Here is a 19182-nt window from a genome sequence, read left to right as displayed (position 1 = left end):
AATGAACCGAATTTAAAATAGAATGAATGGATCACTGACGAATCACAAAAGATCATCTTACATTTTTTCATCCCTTTAGGTTGGAGTGAGATTTTCTTTGGTTGTGTTGTATTCCCATCTAACCATTGTTCGCCAGTCATTGCTGGTTCCCAGGTCACTTGTGCATCAGGGAACAAATCATCTTGAAAGAACTCAGGCTAAACATTTTTTCGTAGAAATTAGAGTATTTGTACAAGTTCAGCTGAAGCAAAATAGGACATGCTTGACTTCGTTGTATTTTGAAGAGCTTTTTTCACGTACTTTCTTTCCAGCTGTTTTTCGAGTTACACAGTAAACTCTTTCTAATTCGAACTTCTATCATTCTATACAATGCTAACAAATCACCAGTTCCCATCACGGGAGACCCATGTAATACTCTTTAGTTAGCGAGAGGTTAACTGTAATTCTACAATCAAATAAAAAAAGCTGGAAAAATCTTTCCAGAAATAATTGGGAACTAATTTCAGATGAACAGTACCGAACATGCCTAACAGTTACAGTGCCAAACTGGAACTGGACTCTGTATAATGAATAACAGGGAGAATTTTTGGCAAATCAAACCTTAACTCTCGGTATAGTGACGGACACCAATTCAATGTTAGTTTTCTTCAAACAAACAATCCTTGCCATTTCAATGTTTTTTATGCCGAGCAGGTTCTTCTGATACAAAGAAATCCCCTATAATAAATATACATTATAAAAGTATCGAAAAACAACCTGGTCGATGAAGCAAAAAATCTTTAAAATGCATCTACAAAAAAGTATTCAGGAAAATGAACTGAAATCTCTCTTGGCAAATTGATTCCAAACCCAGCCCAAAACAACAACAAAACAAAAGAACGCTTCATTTAGGAAAGTTAAAAGCATTGAGTTTAGAGACCAATAAAAACGTAAAGAGCTTTATACTTACCTGCAGAAGACCTGAAGCTTTGATGATCGATAGATGATGTATTTTAGGTTCGACTTCACTGATCTCAAATGAATGAATTGTACGGTCTCCCTGCAGAGAAGATTTCAGAAATATATTTCAAAATTATACATTAAGGGGACTAATTTTCGCGGGAACTAATTTCTAATTTTCGGTAAAACCGCGAAAATTAGAACCCGCGAATTACAAACTTGGCCTTTTTTCATCACAAAAATTGAAAATAGGGCAAATCCAAATTAATTCCCGCGAAATGCTTTTTTTTCTTTCTTCTGAACCACGCGCTTAATGGTATGGGCCTTTTTAGAATGTAAGTCTCTGATCCTGAAAAGGAGTTCATTCGTAAAAGCAGCCGACAAAGCTATCAGCCGAGACAAATACTCTGAAATTTTAAAAGCACACTTAGTTCTTATCCTTATTAGGAAATATCAATATCAATATTTTCAAGCTGATTGTCACCATGTCAAAGAATAGAATTTGAAATTCCACAAGCCAATAGATCTTATCGCAGTTTTTGATTTTTCTAAAAAAGCGATGCATATGTGGGATTGTTTCGGGGGTATTACAATAGAAATCTCTTAGGAATTCCTCGAGGGAATTCTATTGTAATAACCCCGAAACAATCCAACAATGCATCGCTTTTTTAGAAAAATCTTCCCCAGTTCAAGTGGAATGTAAAGAATATAAAAAGTCACTATAGATTGAGAGACAAATCGGGGAGGGTCAAAGGCCAAATCAATGGTTACATATTCAAAATATAAAACGTCCCCGTCTACTATAGCATGTAGGATTTACATTTAGCGGCAATCTTGTTTATAAGGCAAATTAGCAGCTTCTAATAATTAAAGAGAAAAAGGTAGGGTTAAAGGCTCTGAAAGTCAAAAATGTTATTCATTTGGTATTTTAATGTTTTAAGTGAAAGGTTGAAGAACCATAATAGACCAGATGAGTTTCTTTTGGCGTTATACATCTGGGTAAAGAGATGAATATTGTCAAAAAAACTGTCTTCTTGGGAAGACATTCCTAGTGCTACTGGATCTTTCTTCTGTTTGAAAAATTAGAAAAAGAGGCTTCGTACACGTTGAAAACTACACTTTAAATAGTGAAGAAAAGTAGGCGATGTTAGCTTCGAAGTTAAGAATCAGGTGACGATTGCCAGACGTTGACGTTGGCCTGTTGGGTATATCATCTTTAAATTTAATATTACAAAACATTTCAAGGTCTGGCGAAGTGACTTTCCTATTTTCACTGCATTTTTATAAGAACAATTTTAGGACAATACGGAGCCTCTAAGTCGTGTATCCAGATATCGGAGGTTTTAAATTGAAGAAAGTAAGCTACAAAAGTTTACGAATTATTTTCTTATTGTATCTTTTTCTCGTTTAACCTTAGGTTCAAACAATATTCTTGCATTACAGCAGCAAAATATATTAGTGACTTTAGTATAAAAGAAATAAATGAAAGAGTTCAAACCAGCATTCAAAGTCAAGAAGAAATTAAATCGTCTACTTTTCACACAATGTAAAATCCGCCCAAAACATGGCGGTAACGTGCAGCCAATGAAAACGATTGTTGTTAAAAAACACAGAGTGTATATTCTCTTAACTTGGTGTATTCGTCGATTATCTCTCCAAGAGTTAGCACGGTTTTGACTGTTCATTTTAATGGAGATAGAACCATACACGTATACGCATATTAAGGAGGTAATAACACTGGCGGAGATAAAACAATATTCTAAAGCAGTCATTGTTGTTCTGGATTCTACTTCCGACAAATGTTCTTGACAAAGCGTCACACCTGTAACCAGAACGGGTACACTAAACCATAATATAATATGTATACAACGCACAACTGACCGTTTCTTTAGTAAAAGTTTATGTCTTAACGGATGAGATACTGTTAAAAATCTGTCAAAAGCAATCAAGCAGATGTGAGCGGTGGAAAGGAACACAGAGATGTTATATCCACACATAAGATACTTTAAGAGTTCACGATTTCTTCTGTCCCTCTGGAAGGAGAACCAAGTCGAAATGAATGAAAATACACAAGTCAGTATATCTGCCATGGATAAACTTAACAGGTACGTTTGGAATAAAGTTCTCTTCCGTTTGGATATCAGATGTGTGATTTGTAAGGAGTTGCATAAAAAACCGAAGATGGATAAAGCAAACTCCAATCGTTGACTGTTCAAAAAAGCGTTCTTCATGGTTGTTATCGTATCGAGTTTTGAAACGAGTTAATCATCGAGCGTTCTTCTTTCCTACAATATACACCAACCAAAAAAACAAGCTTTCAAAATAAACGAGCAAAGCTTAATCTGGATAAAGATCGTAAGGAGTTAAAGTGTTGACTGTTGACTTCTTGTGTGGAGCATTAGCAATCAGAGCACTCCTTGCCTCAGTGATAACACAAGTCAATTAATCTTACAGGAAAGAATATCCGAGTATAATAAACATAAGCAAAGTAATTTGGCTACCCACACACACAAACAACAACAAAGGAACAAAAGACTTCAAAAGTACTTGGAGATTTCACAATCACGAGTACAGAGCAAAAGATCAACGCAAGACTACTTTCTTCCATGCGTTGCGGTAACGATAATTGGTTGAGTGATTATAAAAAGTTAAAGGTAACGATGAGTCTTTTGGCAATTACTTTGAACGAAAGTTCAAGTAAATCGTGTTGAAATACAGCGAAGTCTCGCTAACTCGAACTTCTATTATTGGTAAATTTTTATTATTTGAAGTAATGCTAAGTTCTCATATAGGGTAAAACCGTCCTAAAATATTTTCTATAATTCGAATCCCTCTGTAATTCGAACAAATTGGACTTCCCCCGTTCGAGTTTCAATTAGCGAGATTTAACTGTAAGTATAGCTAAAACCATAACTAGATTTAACACAAAAAATGACCTCATCGAATGGTGGTGTGAGACTTGAAAGAGGCTTGGTCAAATTATTTTGTAAGTCACTGTATCGATATGTGCAAATCACGAAATTGTATCTACCCAACCCTAAAAAGCTTGGAGAGCCAATTCTTGTCTAATTGGGATTTTCATATAAACCCCAAGTCTCAAATTTACGATTCGGGACCTTCCTCAGCGGCGGAGCATTGCATTCCATTCGACGTCACTTTCCTATTTTCGTACAAAACTCCCATAGTGCGGAAAGGGGTCTGAGCCTCCCCCCCTTCTCGGCATCCCCAACCTTAAAAAATGCCTATCCCCCAAGAATTTTGGACCAAAATGGCTATTTTTATAGAGAGAGAGAGAAAGCGAAATAATAAATTTCTTTTTTCTTTTTGACTCAGACTACACTAACAGAAACCTTTCACGAAGACCAAATTTCATAACAGTGCTGAAAAAATTCTACAATATATATGTAAGCCCCCCTTCCCAAACTATCCCCCCTTCCTTGCTACCCCCCCCCCACTTTTTCATGAAAATTTCAGATCCCCTTCTTCATTTTTTCGGAAGGTGTCATCCCCCTTAAGAAAGGGAGGGGGTTCGAAATATGACTCCTTTGAAAGGGCATTAGTGACGTGACAATTTCGGATGCAAGCCTGCCAGAGAAATCATCCTATTCAAAACCATTAAACAATAAAAACGTCGCCGCGCGATGGTCAGGGTGTGGATATATTATAGGATATTATTAATGTATTTTGCTCAAGAGCTGATTTAACCATCGGGAATATAATGTCACTATTAACAAGTATTGGTATACAAAAATCGCGGGGAACAAAGGGAGTTTTTACCATCTTTATTTGCAATAAGACACCTGTCTAGGCGATAACCCGAAATCAAAAAAGATTTATCCTTCAAAAAATAATGACTTTACTTCTAGAACCAGCGTTATGTTGATTGTATCCAGAATATTATTACTATATGAAAGACCTGATTTCTTGACTAATAAAGTATAAAGTAATCAACCCCTTGTCCCATTTAAGTATAATTTAGTTTAGACTCTGACGTAATGAGATAAGTGGGGTGAAAATGTATGTCATGTACGTGTTACTTTGGATTCAGTATGAAGCAATCAACATTCCAAAAAGCCTTCCAAGTTCTTTTTCACGATGTCAAAATAAATAATTATGATGATCTCATTAGCGGAAAGTAATTAATTATCTTAGACAGATGTACTTTAGGAAAGTAGACAGGGACAGGATATAACGGGAATATAAGTTGGCAAACTTTGACTTTCGATTTATAGTATATTTTTGGAAACGTATTCTACTTTGGCATGCAGTACAGAAAGTACAATATTTTTAAACCTTTCAAAAACTAATGAAAGATAGAGCCAAGACGTTTTTGGCAGTTATCAACTGATACGATTCCCTATAATTTTATTCCACATGGAAATAAGCTACTTGCAGGGTATATACGGAACTTGCTTTCAATCCGTAGATAGGTTCGAGTTAATAGAGATGAGTTAAAGATAAAAGTCAAACAAGCTTAATGCTTTGAGCAGTCAGGGAGTTTACTGTACGCCGGTCGGATAATAGTGAGGTTTTGGTGAGAGGAGAGCGAATGTTTAGGAGTTTTTATACATACCTTTCCAGTCGCAAACAACACTGAGGAAGATTCATCATAATAAAGTGAAAGAACTGAGGGAGACTCGTCTACTTCGATTTCACCTAATTGTTCCATAGTGTGACTGTCGTATAGATGTAAGAACCGATTTGACCTGAATAGAAATGCAGTAAATTTCGTTTCCATTTTATGATAAAATCTATTTCAGAAAATTCATTCGCAATTTTTGAACAATGAAACCTGGTAGCTATAGAAGTGCTAACAAGAACAATTCATGCTTAAATAATTTACCCAATGGTTGGATTAGTACGTCATAGATCGAGTGGATCAGGACAAAGAATTGGTCACGCCTTAGTAAGAAGACCATCACTATACTTACCCAGTAGATGTAGAAATAGCAAGCCAGTTGTTGTTTGGTCCACACCAACAAATTCTTCCACCACGAAGCACGTCTGGTCCTTCCCCTTCCTAAAAAATAAACCTTTAAGCTTGGTACTCATGTACCTTATCGGGGAAAACTTCGTCGGGGAAAATTTTCGTCGGGGAAAAATATTCGTCACTTGGCCAAAATTTCGTCACTTTTCCCCGACGAAGTTTTCCCCGATAAGGTATTTAAAAAAGTGACGTTTAACAATAGACGCACGCGTTTAAGGTTAAACGCACGCGACTACTATTAAACGACATTTTTTTTAATACGTGAATACCAAGCTTTAGTCACTCCCACCCCCCTCGTCACCATTTAAGTTTTAACTCAAAAAGACCCAAATATAACATTATACCGATTATACGCTTAACCAAGCACTAAGAAAGCCTGTACTGTATATGAAAGGTTTAGGATTTTTATAAAATCACCTCATAAAAATGCAAAAAAATGGTTTTTCAATACTTAAAGTAAAATCAAACACAGCCATAACAAGAACAAACACAACAAATACAAAAAATACAATCAAAACAAGAACCCATTGATAATGCTTTTTCATGGTTTTCAAAAAGATTTCAAAGCTTTCAGGGTCTCGTTTGCAGAAAATTTCTATAATTCACGGTTTCCAAGGTTGGAGAGTTCATTTTCAAGGTCCTGTAGACACCTTGAGTGAACGACTATACATTTCTAATTACCCTTAAAACTTCAACATCGTCAACCGGATTGTAAACTCGAATCTTCTTATCTTTACAAAATGTCGCCATGTACTTTCCATCAGGATGCCACGCTAAACATAAAATCTAAAGAGAAAACAGTTATATAAAATTTATAAAGATGAGAACAAGAAGGCACATTTCCCCCTTTTCATAGCAATAACACCTAAAAGCTAGACTGGAGCCGTTTATAATGCGTGTAATACAGTAGTATAGGTGTTATATACGATTATTGTTACGAGATTTAGTTTGTATAAAATTGTTCCCTCCATTACTTTTTGCTTTATTTCTACTATGTTTGAATTAGTCGTCTAGCTTGCTAGACTACCAATGGCATACTTACATACTTACCTCGAATACTCAAAACAACTCATAGGCTGATAATTAATGATACCAAACGCAAAATCGATAATCTAAAAAAAGTTTAAGAGCTTCAGAGACTCGAAAGAAAAATATGAAGTGAAAGGAAAATAGACCTGATTGGTATGTCCTTCTAGTGCTCCAATCTCTGAGAAATCACTGAGGTCCCATACACGAACTGTGTTATCCATTGAAGCAGAAACTAAAATGTTTGATGCTGTCGGATGGTAGCGAACGATTGTCACTCTTTGTTTATGTCCTTGAAAGAAATTGAGAACGATTCTTTACAATGGAAAGAATTGCAAAGAAATCAAGATGTTGTGAAGAGCAAGAAAATTAGAAGTGGGACCAGTTTAGTTGAAAATCATCTATGATGACCACTACTGTATAAGGGATTGATACACAAAAAGTTTAAATTCAACAAAGCGCCTAAGGATTGCAACGACTTGAGCTTATCTGTTACATTGAAAATGATACCATAGTATCTGGCTGATTCAAGACAATAGAGGAAGTACTTCGGAAACATGCGAAGGAGTGCAACACTCGTTAAAAAACAATGAAATTACAATTATAAATCTCTTCATTTGATAAGTTCGACAGGGTCTAAAACCGCCTATGAATTGAACTTTTTGTGTATCAATCCCTATGAAGTCTATAGAGTATCTCTATAACGTGAACAAATTTGTGTCCCGCGTGAGCAATCGATTTATAGAAAGCTGTAATTTAGACAAGAAATAAAACATTATTTTCACATACCAACTAACGTTTGTGTTGGCTCAGTTAGTGTTTCTGATAAGCCGTTTTTTGGAATTCTCCACAGCCGGATTTTCCAATCATCACAACCTAAATAAAATAACGTATAGAGAACACTTTTTTTTAAAGAAAAAATAATTTTTTAAAGAAAAAATAATTATAAGAATGGAATTCTTCCAAGAAAACCGCTACTAATGAACCTGACTTTTTTTCTTATTTGGTGAGGGTAATAGAGAATGAAGAATTACCGAAACTGTAAGACAAATCCTAGAAGTAGACAGGTACGAGCCGGGAAGTATCTTATCCATTTGGTGGACTAACTTTCTTGGGGTTTTTCTTGTTCCTTATAGTAATAAGAATATTTTAAGCTTCTGGGCCACCTGGATTTTTCACCTGAGTATTCATAATGGCGGATTTTTGGTCATGTGACCCCCGTAGGCAAAACTGAAAAAAATTTCAAACCAAATATAGGCTTATTATATATCAATCGATCGGAAATTTGATACTGATTAATTTTGAGATAGAAAGTTGGGTCTTAAAACTTTCCTATCCCGGGATATAAATCACTTTTATTTTCTCAGGTTTGGCTGCAGTTGTAGGCGGGCTTTCATGGATTGAGACAATTCTTTTAGTCATATCTCAAGCCCCCCCCCCCAGTGGTTTGCGTGAATGCGTGAATGGGCATTTTGGGTTGCGTGAATGCGTGAAAATAGAAAAAAAAAGCGTGAATGCATGAATTGAAAAAACTTGCGTGAACGTGAAAATTCACTTTTTCATTGCGTGAATGCGTGAATCTGGCCTATTTTGTGCGTGAATACGTGAATTTGCCTTTTTTCCCACCGATTTTGTGCAGTTTTCCCGATTTTCCAATGTTTCCCCGATTTTTCCCGAACATTTTCCGATTTTCTGAAAGATCGGGAAAATTTGCGTGAATGTGTGAACATATCAAACCTTTATGTGCTCCTAGAAAAGATATTAACAATTCTTTGTGCAAATTTTCAATAAGTTTGCAGTAAAAATGTGTATTTTACAGACCAGAGCACGATTTCCTTACCATAGAAAAAAATATCTTTTTCTTTCAAAATTGACCTTTTTGTCTGAAATGAATGAGTGAAATGATTCTTAATAAGGTTTAGAGCCACTCGATTCTTCATATTATACTCAGAGAGGTACTTGGGGAACATATAGGGGCTAAATGTATCTGGTCAGCACTTCATAAGCATGTTTTTTTGGTAAGATTTGATCCCAAAAACGATGAAATTTCCAAGCTATTACTCAAAGATTTGACAAAGTCTCTCATTGTATCTAGACATTAAACAAAGTTGAACCTTCTATTCTTTAGTTTGACAAATGCAAAGAATTAAGAATACATGTAAATCGTTGTGTGTATTTTACAGACCAGAATTAAGTGCTTCTTCTTCTTGCCCTAAAATGTTTAGACTTACCACGAAAAAACCCGAACTGGAGAATTTTACTGAGTGTAATCCGTCAAAATCCTTTAATTCCTATATTCTGCTCTGTAAAATACCATGAACATATAAACGACTCGACATCCATCTCCTTTTTTTTTTTTTTTTTTGTAGAAAGGGCTGCTAGCTTCATTACCGCCTCGTTAAAAGAATAAATTGAAACTTTAAAAGAATAAAATGAAACTAAAATTTTGATGATATACCACTTTGGAATACCTTGCTAGCAACGTCAAAAATTCGACAAATATCTCTGTGGTTCTACTCTTCTCAAGTGTTTTATCTATATCATAATAAAAAGCATAAAATTTTGATGAAAATAGTCTGGTTTTGAGCCCACTAAGCCTGGATGCGCGAGACGTCAGACTTTAAATTATTTTTCTAAAAAAGCCCTAAAGTTTTTATTTCTTGCAAGCTTGCTAGACCCTAGCACAGGTTTGTCGCACAGTCGCTGAACGGCCTGTAAAGTTTCTGTCCACCCAAAGACTCTCACATGGTATGGGTTGGTCCTAGCAAAGTAACATTTACTTTTCATTAAGTGAAACACAGCACCGAGTTGGAGTTAGTCCTGATCTCCTAGACGATAGCCAATAATTGGTACACTACTGCGCCTTCTCATGGGATAAATCATAACTGGACGTCTATTTTCCATTATGTCTTTGAAGCGAGCTTCGTTGCCGCCTATATTTTAAAATTGGTATAAAAAATCCGACAATATTCCGTCACAATGCTATTTCATTGAATTACTTAGGTAAAATGATTGATAGATAGTTTGATAGCTTGAAAATTACATTTAAGTCACAAAATAATTATTCTCAAATTTTTTTATACGCTGAAATGGAGAATTTCAACTGCGTGTATACTTTGAATCACTTTTGTCCAATTAGTTTTTATATTGACTTGAAAAAAAGTATGCCAACGAATATCATAATTTGAATTCTATACTCTTTAAAATGATTACATACTTTTGAGTCAAAATTTGGAAATATTAGTCGGAGTTTTGACAAATGCCGATGATTTCGCATCTATGGCCTAGGCTTATTGCCTCTCGAAGCCATATTATTTTAACGTTTTGTGACCCTACAGACAACACAGATTCTAAGCCCTCTAAATCTCGTTACATGCATGAATGATAAAGATAAAGGAATTGCCGCATTTTGACGGATTAAACTCAGTAAATTCTCAAGTTCGGGTATTTCTGTAATCTGGTCTGTAAAATATACACTGCAACAATTTACATTATTCATAATTCTTTGCATCAGTCAATCTAAAGGACACACTTAGCCCTCATTTTGATGCTAAGTACCCCTATGAGTGAGAATACGAAGAAGTGAGTGGCTCTAAACCCTATTGAGAAACATTTCACTCATTCATTTCAGACAAAAAAGCCAATTTTGAGAGAAAAAGTTCTTTCTTTGCCGGTAAGGAAATCGTACTCTGGTCTGTAAAATACACATTCTTACTGCAAACTAATTGAAAATCTGCACAATGAATTTTTAATGCCTTTTCTAGGAGCACATAAAGTTTTGATATGTCTAAAAGCATATTTCTTGTGATATGACTAAAAGAATTACCTCACTTCATGAAAACCCGCCTACAACAGCAGCCAAAACTGAGAAAACGAAAGTGATTTATATCCCGGGATAGAAAAGTTTTAAGACCCAACTTTCTATCTCAAAATTAATCAGTATCAAATTTCCGATCGATTGATATATAATAAGCTTATATTTGGCTTGAGAAATTTTTCAGTTTTGCCTACGGGGATCACATGACCAAAAATCCGCCATTATGGATACCCAGGTGACAAATCCAGGTGGCCCAGAAGCTTACAATATTCTTACTACCATAAGAAACAAGAAAAACCCCAAGAAAGTTAGTCCACCAAATGGATAAGATACTTCCCGGCTCGTACCTGTCTAAAGGAAAGTTTCGGCGGGATTTTTCTATCAAATGAAGAGACCAAGGAATCGACCAGATATGGAAAACTGCTGCTGCGTAACTGCTGATGTCAAAGTAAATTAGGCAATGGCCCGGATCACTTTTTAAAACATTAATGCATTTTATGCAAAATATTCTAACGAGACTTGAAAATCAATGGCAGAAGAAAGCTCTATATTTGAACTAGCTATCCAAAACTATTATCTCAAATTGAGATTTTATAATCTTCCCTTGAATGTTTTTTTTACCCACCGACAGCGATATTTTGGTTATCGAAAGGATCCATAGCAAAATCAGCAATACCACATCCGTTTTGAATAACCGGATAATCGGACTCAGGTAGACGACCAGGTTTCGAAAGCTACGAAACAAGAATATAGATCTTATAAAATATTTCTTTCTTAACTCGAAAATGTATAGCAAATACCTTTAAAGGAAGTAATTTTGGCAGAAAGAAAAATTGGCGGATTTGGCTGGTTTAGCTAAAATCCGCCAAATTAAGTTCCCGCCAAAATTTATTTTTTGCGCCATCCGCCAAATTTAATTTATTTCACGCATTCCCCAAATTCGTGCTATTTCAGGCCTTAAAAACGGTTTTTGGTCATTCAATAACGATATTTGGCCAGAAATATCCTTTAACCGCCAAATTTAAACTTTTGCAGCCACCCGCCAAATTAAATTCCCTCACAAAAAACTTTTTCGGCCATCCCTCAAATTAAATTCCCGCCAAATTTCTTCCTTTAAGGTGATACAATAAACAAAGAAAGGAATCCGGCCCTTCTTCTCGCTAGTTATGTTGCCAGTCAGCTTTATAAGGATGACCTGTAATTAATAATGTGTAAGGGTGGATGATTAATTAAACAATTTGGAAAGATTTAAAATTCTGACCCGAAAAAATTAAGGACGTTATAAAGAGTGGTTTCTAGGATCTATCTAATTGAACAACTAACGAGCCCCCCACCCCAGCGGTTTTTGTGATGGCGTGATTGGTGTTTTTTCAAGTTCGTGATTTCGTGATTTAAGATTTTAAAGTGCGGGATCGGAGGAACCAACGTGATCAACGCCATCGTGATAGAAAGAAAATTTAACTCGTGTAATAATGTGATTTGGAATTTTTTTTGCGTGATTGCGAGACTTGAAAAGTGAGGGGGGGGCTCACTAACCGTCTCTGCTGTAGAAATAAAAACTATTGATGGGTGTATTTCGAGGATGATTTAAAGAAATCTATATCATTTTCAGCAATACCTGTACAACATTTAACCTTCCACCAACACCACTTATAGGATAAACCAAATAATCATTGCTCCCTTGAAAAGCATCACTTTCAGAAGGTAAATTCTCTGCTAATTTTGTAATGTTCTCGATATTGTTGTCTTTATGCATCAGTTTGCCGAGAAGATGTTTATATTTTGATTGATAAGCTGCTTTGAAGCCACCGGTACTAGGTTCTGGCTTCTCAATGACCTCTGTTTTTTCTTCAACAGTCTTTTCTATGAGCAAAATCAAGGGATTGTTTAAAAACATGCCTTATACAAACTAATTTAGAAGACATGTGGCCCTAAAAACGGGATAAAAAGAAAGCAAATTCCAGTAAAATTCAACAAACTAAATTCTTCCTAAACGTTATACTTAAATCAATTTATAATTTGATAGATTGAGAATGTATAAATTAAATTTGATTCTGATAAAAGTGAAGATATATTATATGAAGAATTGATTGAGAAACATAATTATTTACCTTTTGCCTTTGCTTTCTTTAAACCTTTCAACCCTTTGAACTTCTTCTTAGGTGCATCTTTTGTCGTTTCTGATGGTGCTTCGCTAGGTTGTTGAGCAATCTCTTTTGTTTCAGTTTCTTCAATCTTTGCTGGTGATGGCTTTGGTGATGCTTCTACTTGTGGTGCTTGTGTTGTGCTTTTGACCTGGCCGTCTGTTCTGACTGACAATTTTCTGGTCTTCAATCCACTTGATATTACTTTTTTTGACGAACTTTGTGGGTTCAAACTCATTGTAATTCCCTGAAAAAAAACACAAGCAAAATTTGTTAGGATGGGTATTTTCTTGAATCGGCAACGAGTGTACACGAAAAGCAGTAATGATCAATATGATTAGATTAATTAGAATAATGAAGTTCTAAAGTAGATAGATCTTCTGAAAACTACTTGTAGACCTTGCTTATCATTTATCAAGTCTAATTAGAAATATTGATTCTTGATTATTAGAGAAGGTAAAACACAGATTACATTATTTTCATGCTGAAAATGTTTACCTCTTTGCTCTGTCCGCCGAACCATTCTACTGCATCCATCGATGCTCGACCAGAATAAACAGTATCTGGAAACAGGTCTGCGTGGAAATCTCGATATGACTTGAAAATAAAAATAAATCCATTTTTTTTCAAAAAATGTATAAGAATGGTTCAAAATTTACTAAACTAACTTAAAATGTGCCAAAATAAAACCTATAGAGACCTAAAAAGTTCTGTATAAATAAAAAAAATATCATAAAAACATTGGTCTCTTTTTATGTTTCATTTTTATTTTTTTAGTACTTTCAACGCTTCTTTTCCTTGAGAGGTCAGATCTCTGATCTTCACCATATACTAACCTTTCTGGGTACAATATAAGGGATTGGTGTTATTGTGTTCTTAGAAAGTTGGTAAACTTTATTGACTTCTCCTTGCATAACATTGAGACTCCTCTTTGGTGCCAAACCCATTCCAAATGTTTGTTGTTGAAGAGATGCAGTTGAGACTTAAAAAACAATTAAAAATAATAGTAAATAAAAGTTAAATACTGAAACCAGGTCCATTCTTAATTTTGAACCTTCATTTTTGAATTTACATTATTAAGTTAAATTTTCTTTCCCACGAGGTAACTTTTTATTTGTATCTTTTCTCAAAGGTAATTTATTAATTTATGCGATTTTAAGAACATTTTAAATATTGGAAAAAAATAATCTAATCATGCAAACTTACAAAATTGTAACTTTGCATTGTCAAATTCGTACAATTGTATGTTTTGGTCACCCTGAAAAATGATGGGAAGGTATTATCGAGATTAACTTAAAATCATACATAAGACAACATCATAATAATTGTATTAGCCTTGAGTCAGGAAGCAAATACCTTATAGCTCGAAAGCACAGAAAATACTGATACAGGGAAAATATAATAAAAGCTTTACCTTTCCAGCTAAGAATACCATGTTCGTATCAATATCATGAAAGGGCATCAACACACTGTAAAACAAAAACAGAAACAAACATTTTAGTTTAAATTATAGTTTTGTTCCCATTTGATGACTTATTGTTTGGTACCAGAAATTTTGGTATCATTTGGTTAACGAGCAAAGGCTATCATTAATGAAACGGGTAGATGCTTACCCAGACCCACTGGTTGCTTCATGGTCGTCAACGAATGAAGATGGATTTCTAATATCATATATAACAACCATTCGATTTCGCATCTAAAATGAAGAAACCATAAAATGATGATAAAAAAGTCACCCCTTGACACAAACACTTACAACATAAACTGTTTCGTGTTATGAAAGTTGATATCAAAATTGCTGAAGTAAACTTAAACTCAGTTAAGTCAACTTACATGATAGTAGAATTGACAGGTATGTTTAGACTCTGGCTTAAAGTTAACAAATCAATAAATACAACACACCTTATCAAATCCACTACCGAGTATGTAGTCAGTATTGCCAAGCCAAACCAATCTTGAGTCTTTGTTTCCTTGTGTACCAGGAAATGACTAAAACACAAGGTTCATTTTAATTAAATAGTTCCATTCAACTGTTTCCAACGAGTTTTTACAGTTTAATCAGCAGTATGTTTGACAATAAAGAGACAAATGCATTTTGGTAAAATTTGTTTAATTTCTTTATTGTTGTATCATAAATTTGTTACTTGTAAAAAGGTACATAATACAATAATAAACTCACACTTGTGACATTACCAGCTCTGGGATCTATAATTCGATTTATGCAATCCTAAAAATGTATAAAATAATGTTTGATAGCGAAATCAAAGAAATACTATTCTATTGTAAATAAAAAGACAAGAAACTTCTCCTTTAAAGTATTCTATTCAAACGTATTTTACCTTTGAGCTTGCAACCATAACTTTTCCATCCCACCTCCAACTCATACTTTGAAAGAGTGACTGTGTTCCATTTTCAACACCTGTAGGTTAAAATTCAAACATTTTGAAAAGCAATTCTGATGTGATGTTTTTCAGCTTTTTACAATTTCAAAAGATGTGCTTTTTTGGAAAGATCATCCAAAAGGTATGCCTTACTGTAGATGAGGTTGCTTTTGATTGCTATAGAAAATAGAAAAGCCAAAATAATCAACAACAATTTCATTTTCCTTTTATTTAGGGCATAAAAAGTTTTTAACACTAAGAGAAAAGGAAATATCAAGGCTTACAGGTTTGAGTTTCTCCACTGTTTAAATCAAGAAAATGTATTGCATCAAAGGCTGAACATGCCAAAACCTAGACAAAAAGAAAGGTGCAATTAGAAAATCAAAAATTATTACCACATACTGTTGTTATATATCATATCGATTACTTCAGTTATGTGTATGTAGATGTAATTTTTTGTAAGCACACAGTTGTAGTTAAATAAGGAAGTACTTAAAATACTAAATGAAATTTGAAAATGAAATTGAATACAACTAACCTCATCTGCAAGAGGATGAAAATTGATCATCTCCAATTTTTTCTGAAATTAAAAATAAACCATTAGATTTGGTTGGGTAAAAAATAATCAAAAACTATTGGGTAAGTACACAGGTATCCGATACAACCCCTTTGCTAATTAACCTTTTAACCTTTCAAAGATTTTCTATCCAAGATAATTTTAGTCTATGTTAATTCTTCTTCTTTTCTCCAGTTCTTCTTCACCAAGGACATTTTTATCTCCCGGCTATATTTTGAACGCCTTATAAAAGTTAACATGTTAGTGTACTGACAAAACAAAGGCTATTTCTTACGGTAGTTTCATCAGGAGTAATCACGGATAAAGGTTGGTCATGAATATCTTCCAAATCATCTGGTATATCCCATAGTTTGACCTGCAAGTAAAACAAGGATAATTTCATAATAAGAAATACTTTCTTTTCTAATGTCAATAATTTTAATATCTTTCTCACAATTAAGCTTAAATAAATCAACTGAGGCTAAAAAAAATCAATGATGGATACAATTATGTGTGATTGTTTCAAAGTGGTACTAAAAATGAATCCTTGTGCCAGTTACGAGCTGACCCTCAGGCAACATACCCAGTACAGCCATTACTAACGGTTTTTTTATCTTGCATTGGTAGATTATTTTTGAAATTTTGTCAACATTGCCCACTTTTGTATGGTATTTTGTATGCTTTTAAATACATCCTACAATTCAAAAGGAGCTAATTGAAGAATAGTTTTATGATCATAGTACAACATACAGTAAATCTTTATGATAATAACATTTTACTAACATTCCCATCATATGAGCAAGTCACCAAAAGGTCATCATCATAAGGACTAAAACACATATCGTTCAGGAATTCTATAAAAACAAAGCAATTGAGAAACTGTAATATACCTAGTGAAACATGAGTATTTCATAATTTATTCATTTAAAAGGGTTGGCATAGCCTACTTCTTAAAGTTATTTCTTGCAAAGCAAAGCATATTTATAGACTTCCAGGCCGTCCCTTAGATCATCTATTGTATAAATTTGATACTTTTTATTTTCTTGTTTATTATCTATGGCCAACATAGTAAAGCTAAAATATGTAGTTTTTTTGATGAAGATACCAGATGTGCCAAAAAATAAGTTACTCTCTTTGATTTGATATTGTAGACAGTAAAAGAGATTGCTCCAGAATAGTTCAGTGGAAAGCTAAACCTAAAATGTTGTGAATTACTTTAATTTTTACTTTATTTTGATCAAAAGATTCTAAAACAATTTTTGAAAAATCTCTTTTCTACTGCCTCCAATATCAAATCACAGAGAGTATCACAAGATTTGAAAGTCTTTATGAAAGCCTGGAGGGAGGAGATCAAGGTATGACAACAGATCAAGGAAGGCCTTTATTTTATCGATACTTTATTATATATATATTTTTTTCAATATTTTGGTAGTTTTTTCAGTATTTAGGTATTTAGGGTTAGCAGGTGAAAAGTGGGTAAAATCAACAAAAAGTTGATGAAAAATTCAGGCAATTTCTTCCATTCAAGGCAACAGCTTTTCATAAAATAGGCCACCGATTGCAACAATTATTTCAACTGGGAGGATTCAATTTCACGGAGAAGTACATAATGAAAACTTGCAAGATAAATACCACAGAGGAAACTTGAGAGAGCTCAAAGTTTAGTCTTATTCCATATCATTTCCACAATCATTAATAATAGTGTACCTCCATGTGCAAATATAGTAGGAACTTTAGTGTTTCTGCGACCCGCATAATTCAATGGAAGCACACCAGCACATCCACCGCCTGTAAAACAATAAAGAACTTTTTTTAGTGTTTTTGCTTTTGTCGAATTAATTACACTGACTGATTTCAAATAGTATTGTAATTATTGCAGAAGGAAAGATTAATTCTAATCACATTGCTTGAGTACTAAAAATAAATCTTGAATCAGAAAGGCTGCTATTGAGAAGGAGCTGTGTCATTTAATACTTTAGATTTTTAACAGTCAAATCCACTTGAGAACTTCTGGCATTGCAAGTTTGAAAATTTACAATTTTTACAAAATTTTAAAATACCCCCTGACTCAATATTGAAAGCGATATGCTTTGCACTACATGTCACAAAGTTGCCACAAGAAGACATGATTCGCCCAATTGGAATTTCTGAAATGCATTGCTAAATTGAAAAACAAAAACAAAATAAAACAGTGTATTAAAACAAGCACAGAATAGAAATCAAGAAAATAGTCTATGTGTAAGGATATAGATAACAATTTCATTTGTTTAGTATCAATAAATGCTCAAACAAAAAGAAAAGTAAAAAATGATACTGACCTCTTTCTTTGGCATTTGGGCATTAGCATTCTTGTATTTGGAGACTTTAAATCTGTATGCCATTCTATTTTTGAATAATTTTTTCAATTTTCTGAATTCTGAAAAAAATGTACTGTGTAATGCATTTCAAAGGTATTAAAAATTTTAATATAAAAGCTATTAGCCTAATGTGTTTTAATTGTTCCAAAATTTTTTGAAATGGTGAGTTCTAGGACTGATTTTAATTTCAAAAACCTTATTTAGGTCCAATTCTAAGCTTGTTTTTAACTTAGTTGGCTCTTAAAAAGGACATCTGAATTAGAAAACATAAAACTCCCTAAAGTGCAAAAATTTATTCTTGGTATTCATTTAGGAGGTGCTTATCATTTTAGTTGAAGGGTCCAAAATTCGGCAACAAAAAGACGTACATTTTTAAAAATGTGACTCCCCAAGTGATTTTAAATACCGGTCTTTGGACGGTCTTTTAAGGGTCAGTAAATGACTAGTAATATTCATTCTTCAATCTAAAATTTAAGTCAAAACAATCATAAGAGCTATTCCACAGTGATCTTAAACAGATTTTTGGTGGGTATTTTAATGTTTTTAAGAATTTTAAAGCTTGGGTGAGAGTTATGATTTCAGTATTTCCACTTTCTTTTGTTGGATTTTGCGATTTGGGAGGGGTTAATAAATTTTGAGGGAATTACCTTGTGTGTCAAATATTATTACATTGATATTGTAAAACGGCAGAATTCTTGCACACTGTTATAAGGTTTGTTATATATCGCGGATATCTTGCTCCAAAAATGCAGCAGAACGTTCCGGAGCAGACCAATTCACAATTGCTGAAAATCGTGCTCCGGAACAATGGAAGTGCTCTGAAATCTTCCGGTGTTCCGGAGAACGGTGTTCCGGACGTTTCCGGAGCGCCGGAAGGGTCCTAGAATTTTTAGGAAGTACAATTTCCTAACAACCATCTGTTTCAGACTGATCAAGTCATCATCAATGGGATACAGATCTGTATTTTTAAGAGAC

General features: G+C 34.1%; 2 protein-coding genes across 3 annotated transcripts in view; both read right to left on the bottom strand.

Annotated features, from left to right (window-relative positions):
• Positions 1-18276, bottom strand: part of LOC136808249 (coronin-7-like) — a 31994-nt gene extending 13718 nt beyond the window's left edge. The window contains exons 1-26 of the mRNA XM_067064788.1: positions 18169-18276; positions 17911-18010; positions 17558-17638; positions 16634-16704; positions 16146-16226; positions 15833-15874; positions 15579-15645; positions 15253-15332; positions 15093-15140; positions 14816-14902; positions 14527-14609; positions 14328-14382; positions 14120-14171; positions 13750-13895; positions 13412-13510; positions 12881-13160; positions 12388-12632; positions 11395-11503; positions 7742-7828; positions 7102-7244; positions 6608-6712; positions 5871-5959; positions 5513-5645; positions 950-1039; positions 601-717; positions 62-197 (exon numbers count right to left, since the gene is read on the bottom strand). Of these exons, the coding sequence (XP_066920889.1) occupies positions 62-197; positions 601-717; positions 950-1039; positions 5513-5645; positions 5871-5959; positions 6608-6712; positions 7102-7244; positions 7742-7828; positions 11395-11503; positions 12388-12632; positions 12881-13160; positions 13412-13510; positions 13750-13895; positions 14120-14171; positions 14328-14382; positions 14527-14609; positions 14816-14902; positions 15093-15140; positions 15253-15332; positions 15579-15645; positions 15833-15874; positions 16146-16226; positions 16634-16704; positions 17558-17638; positions 17911-18010; positions 18169-18231 (2689 nt within the window). The 5' untranslated portion in view covers positions 18232-18276. The remainder of the gene's footprint in view (positions 1-61; positions 198-600; positions 718-949; positions 1040-5512; positions 5646-5870; positions 5960-6607; positions 6713-7101; positions 7245-7741; positions 7829-11394; positions 11504-12387; positions 12633-12880; positions 13161-13411; positions 13511-13749; positions 13896-14119; positions 14172-14327; positions 14383-14526; positions 14610-14815; positions 14903-15092; positions 15141-15252; positions 15333-15578; positions 15646-15832; positions 15875-16145; positions 16227-16633; positions 16705-17557; positions 17639-17910; positions 18011-18168) is intronic.
• Positions 1-19182, bottom strand: part of LOC136808251 (uncharacterized) — an 80403-nt gene that overhangs the window by 18727 nt on the left and 42494 nt on the right. The window lies entirely within an intron of this gene.

This window comes from Clytia hemisphaerica, unplaced genomic scaffold (assembly GCF_902728285.1).
Source record: "Clytia hemisphaerica strain Z4C2 unplaced genomic scaffold, Clytia hemisphaerica genome assembly, whole genome shotgun sequence".
Lineage (NCBI taxonomy): Eukaryota > Metazoa > Cnidaria > Hydrozoa > Leptothecata > Clytiidae > Clytia > Clytia hemisphaerica.
The sequence above is the reverse complement of the archived record's forward strand: the minus strand, read 5'-3'. Positions and strand labels throughout refer to the sequence as shown.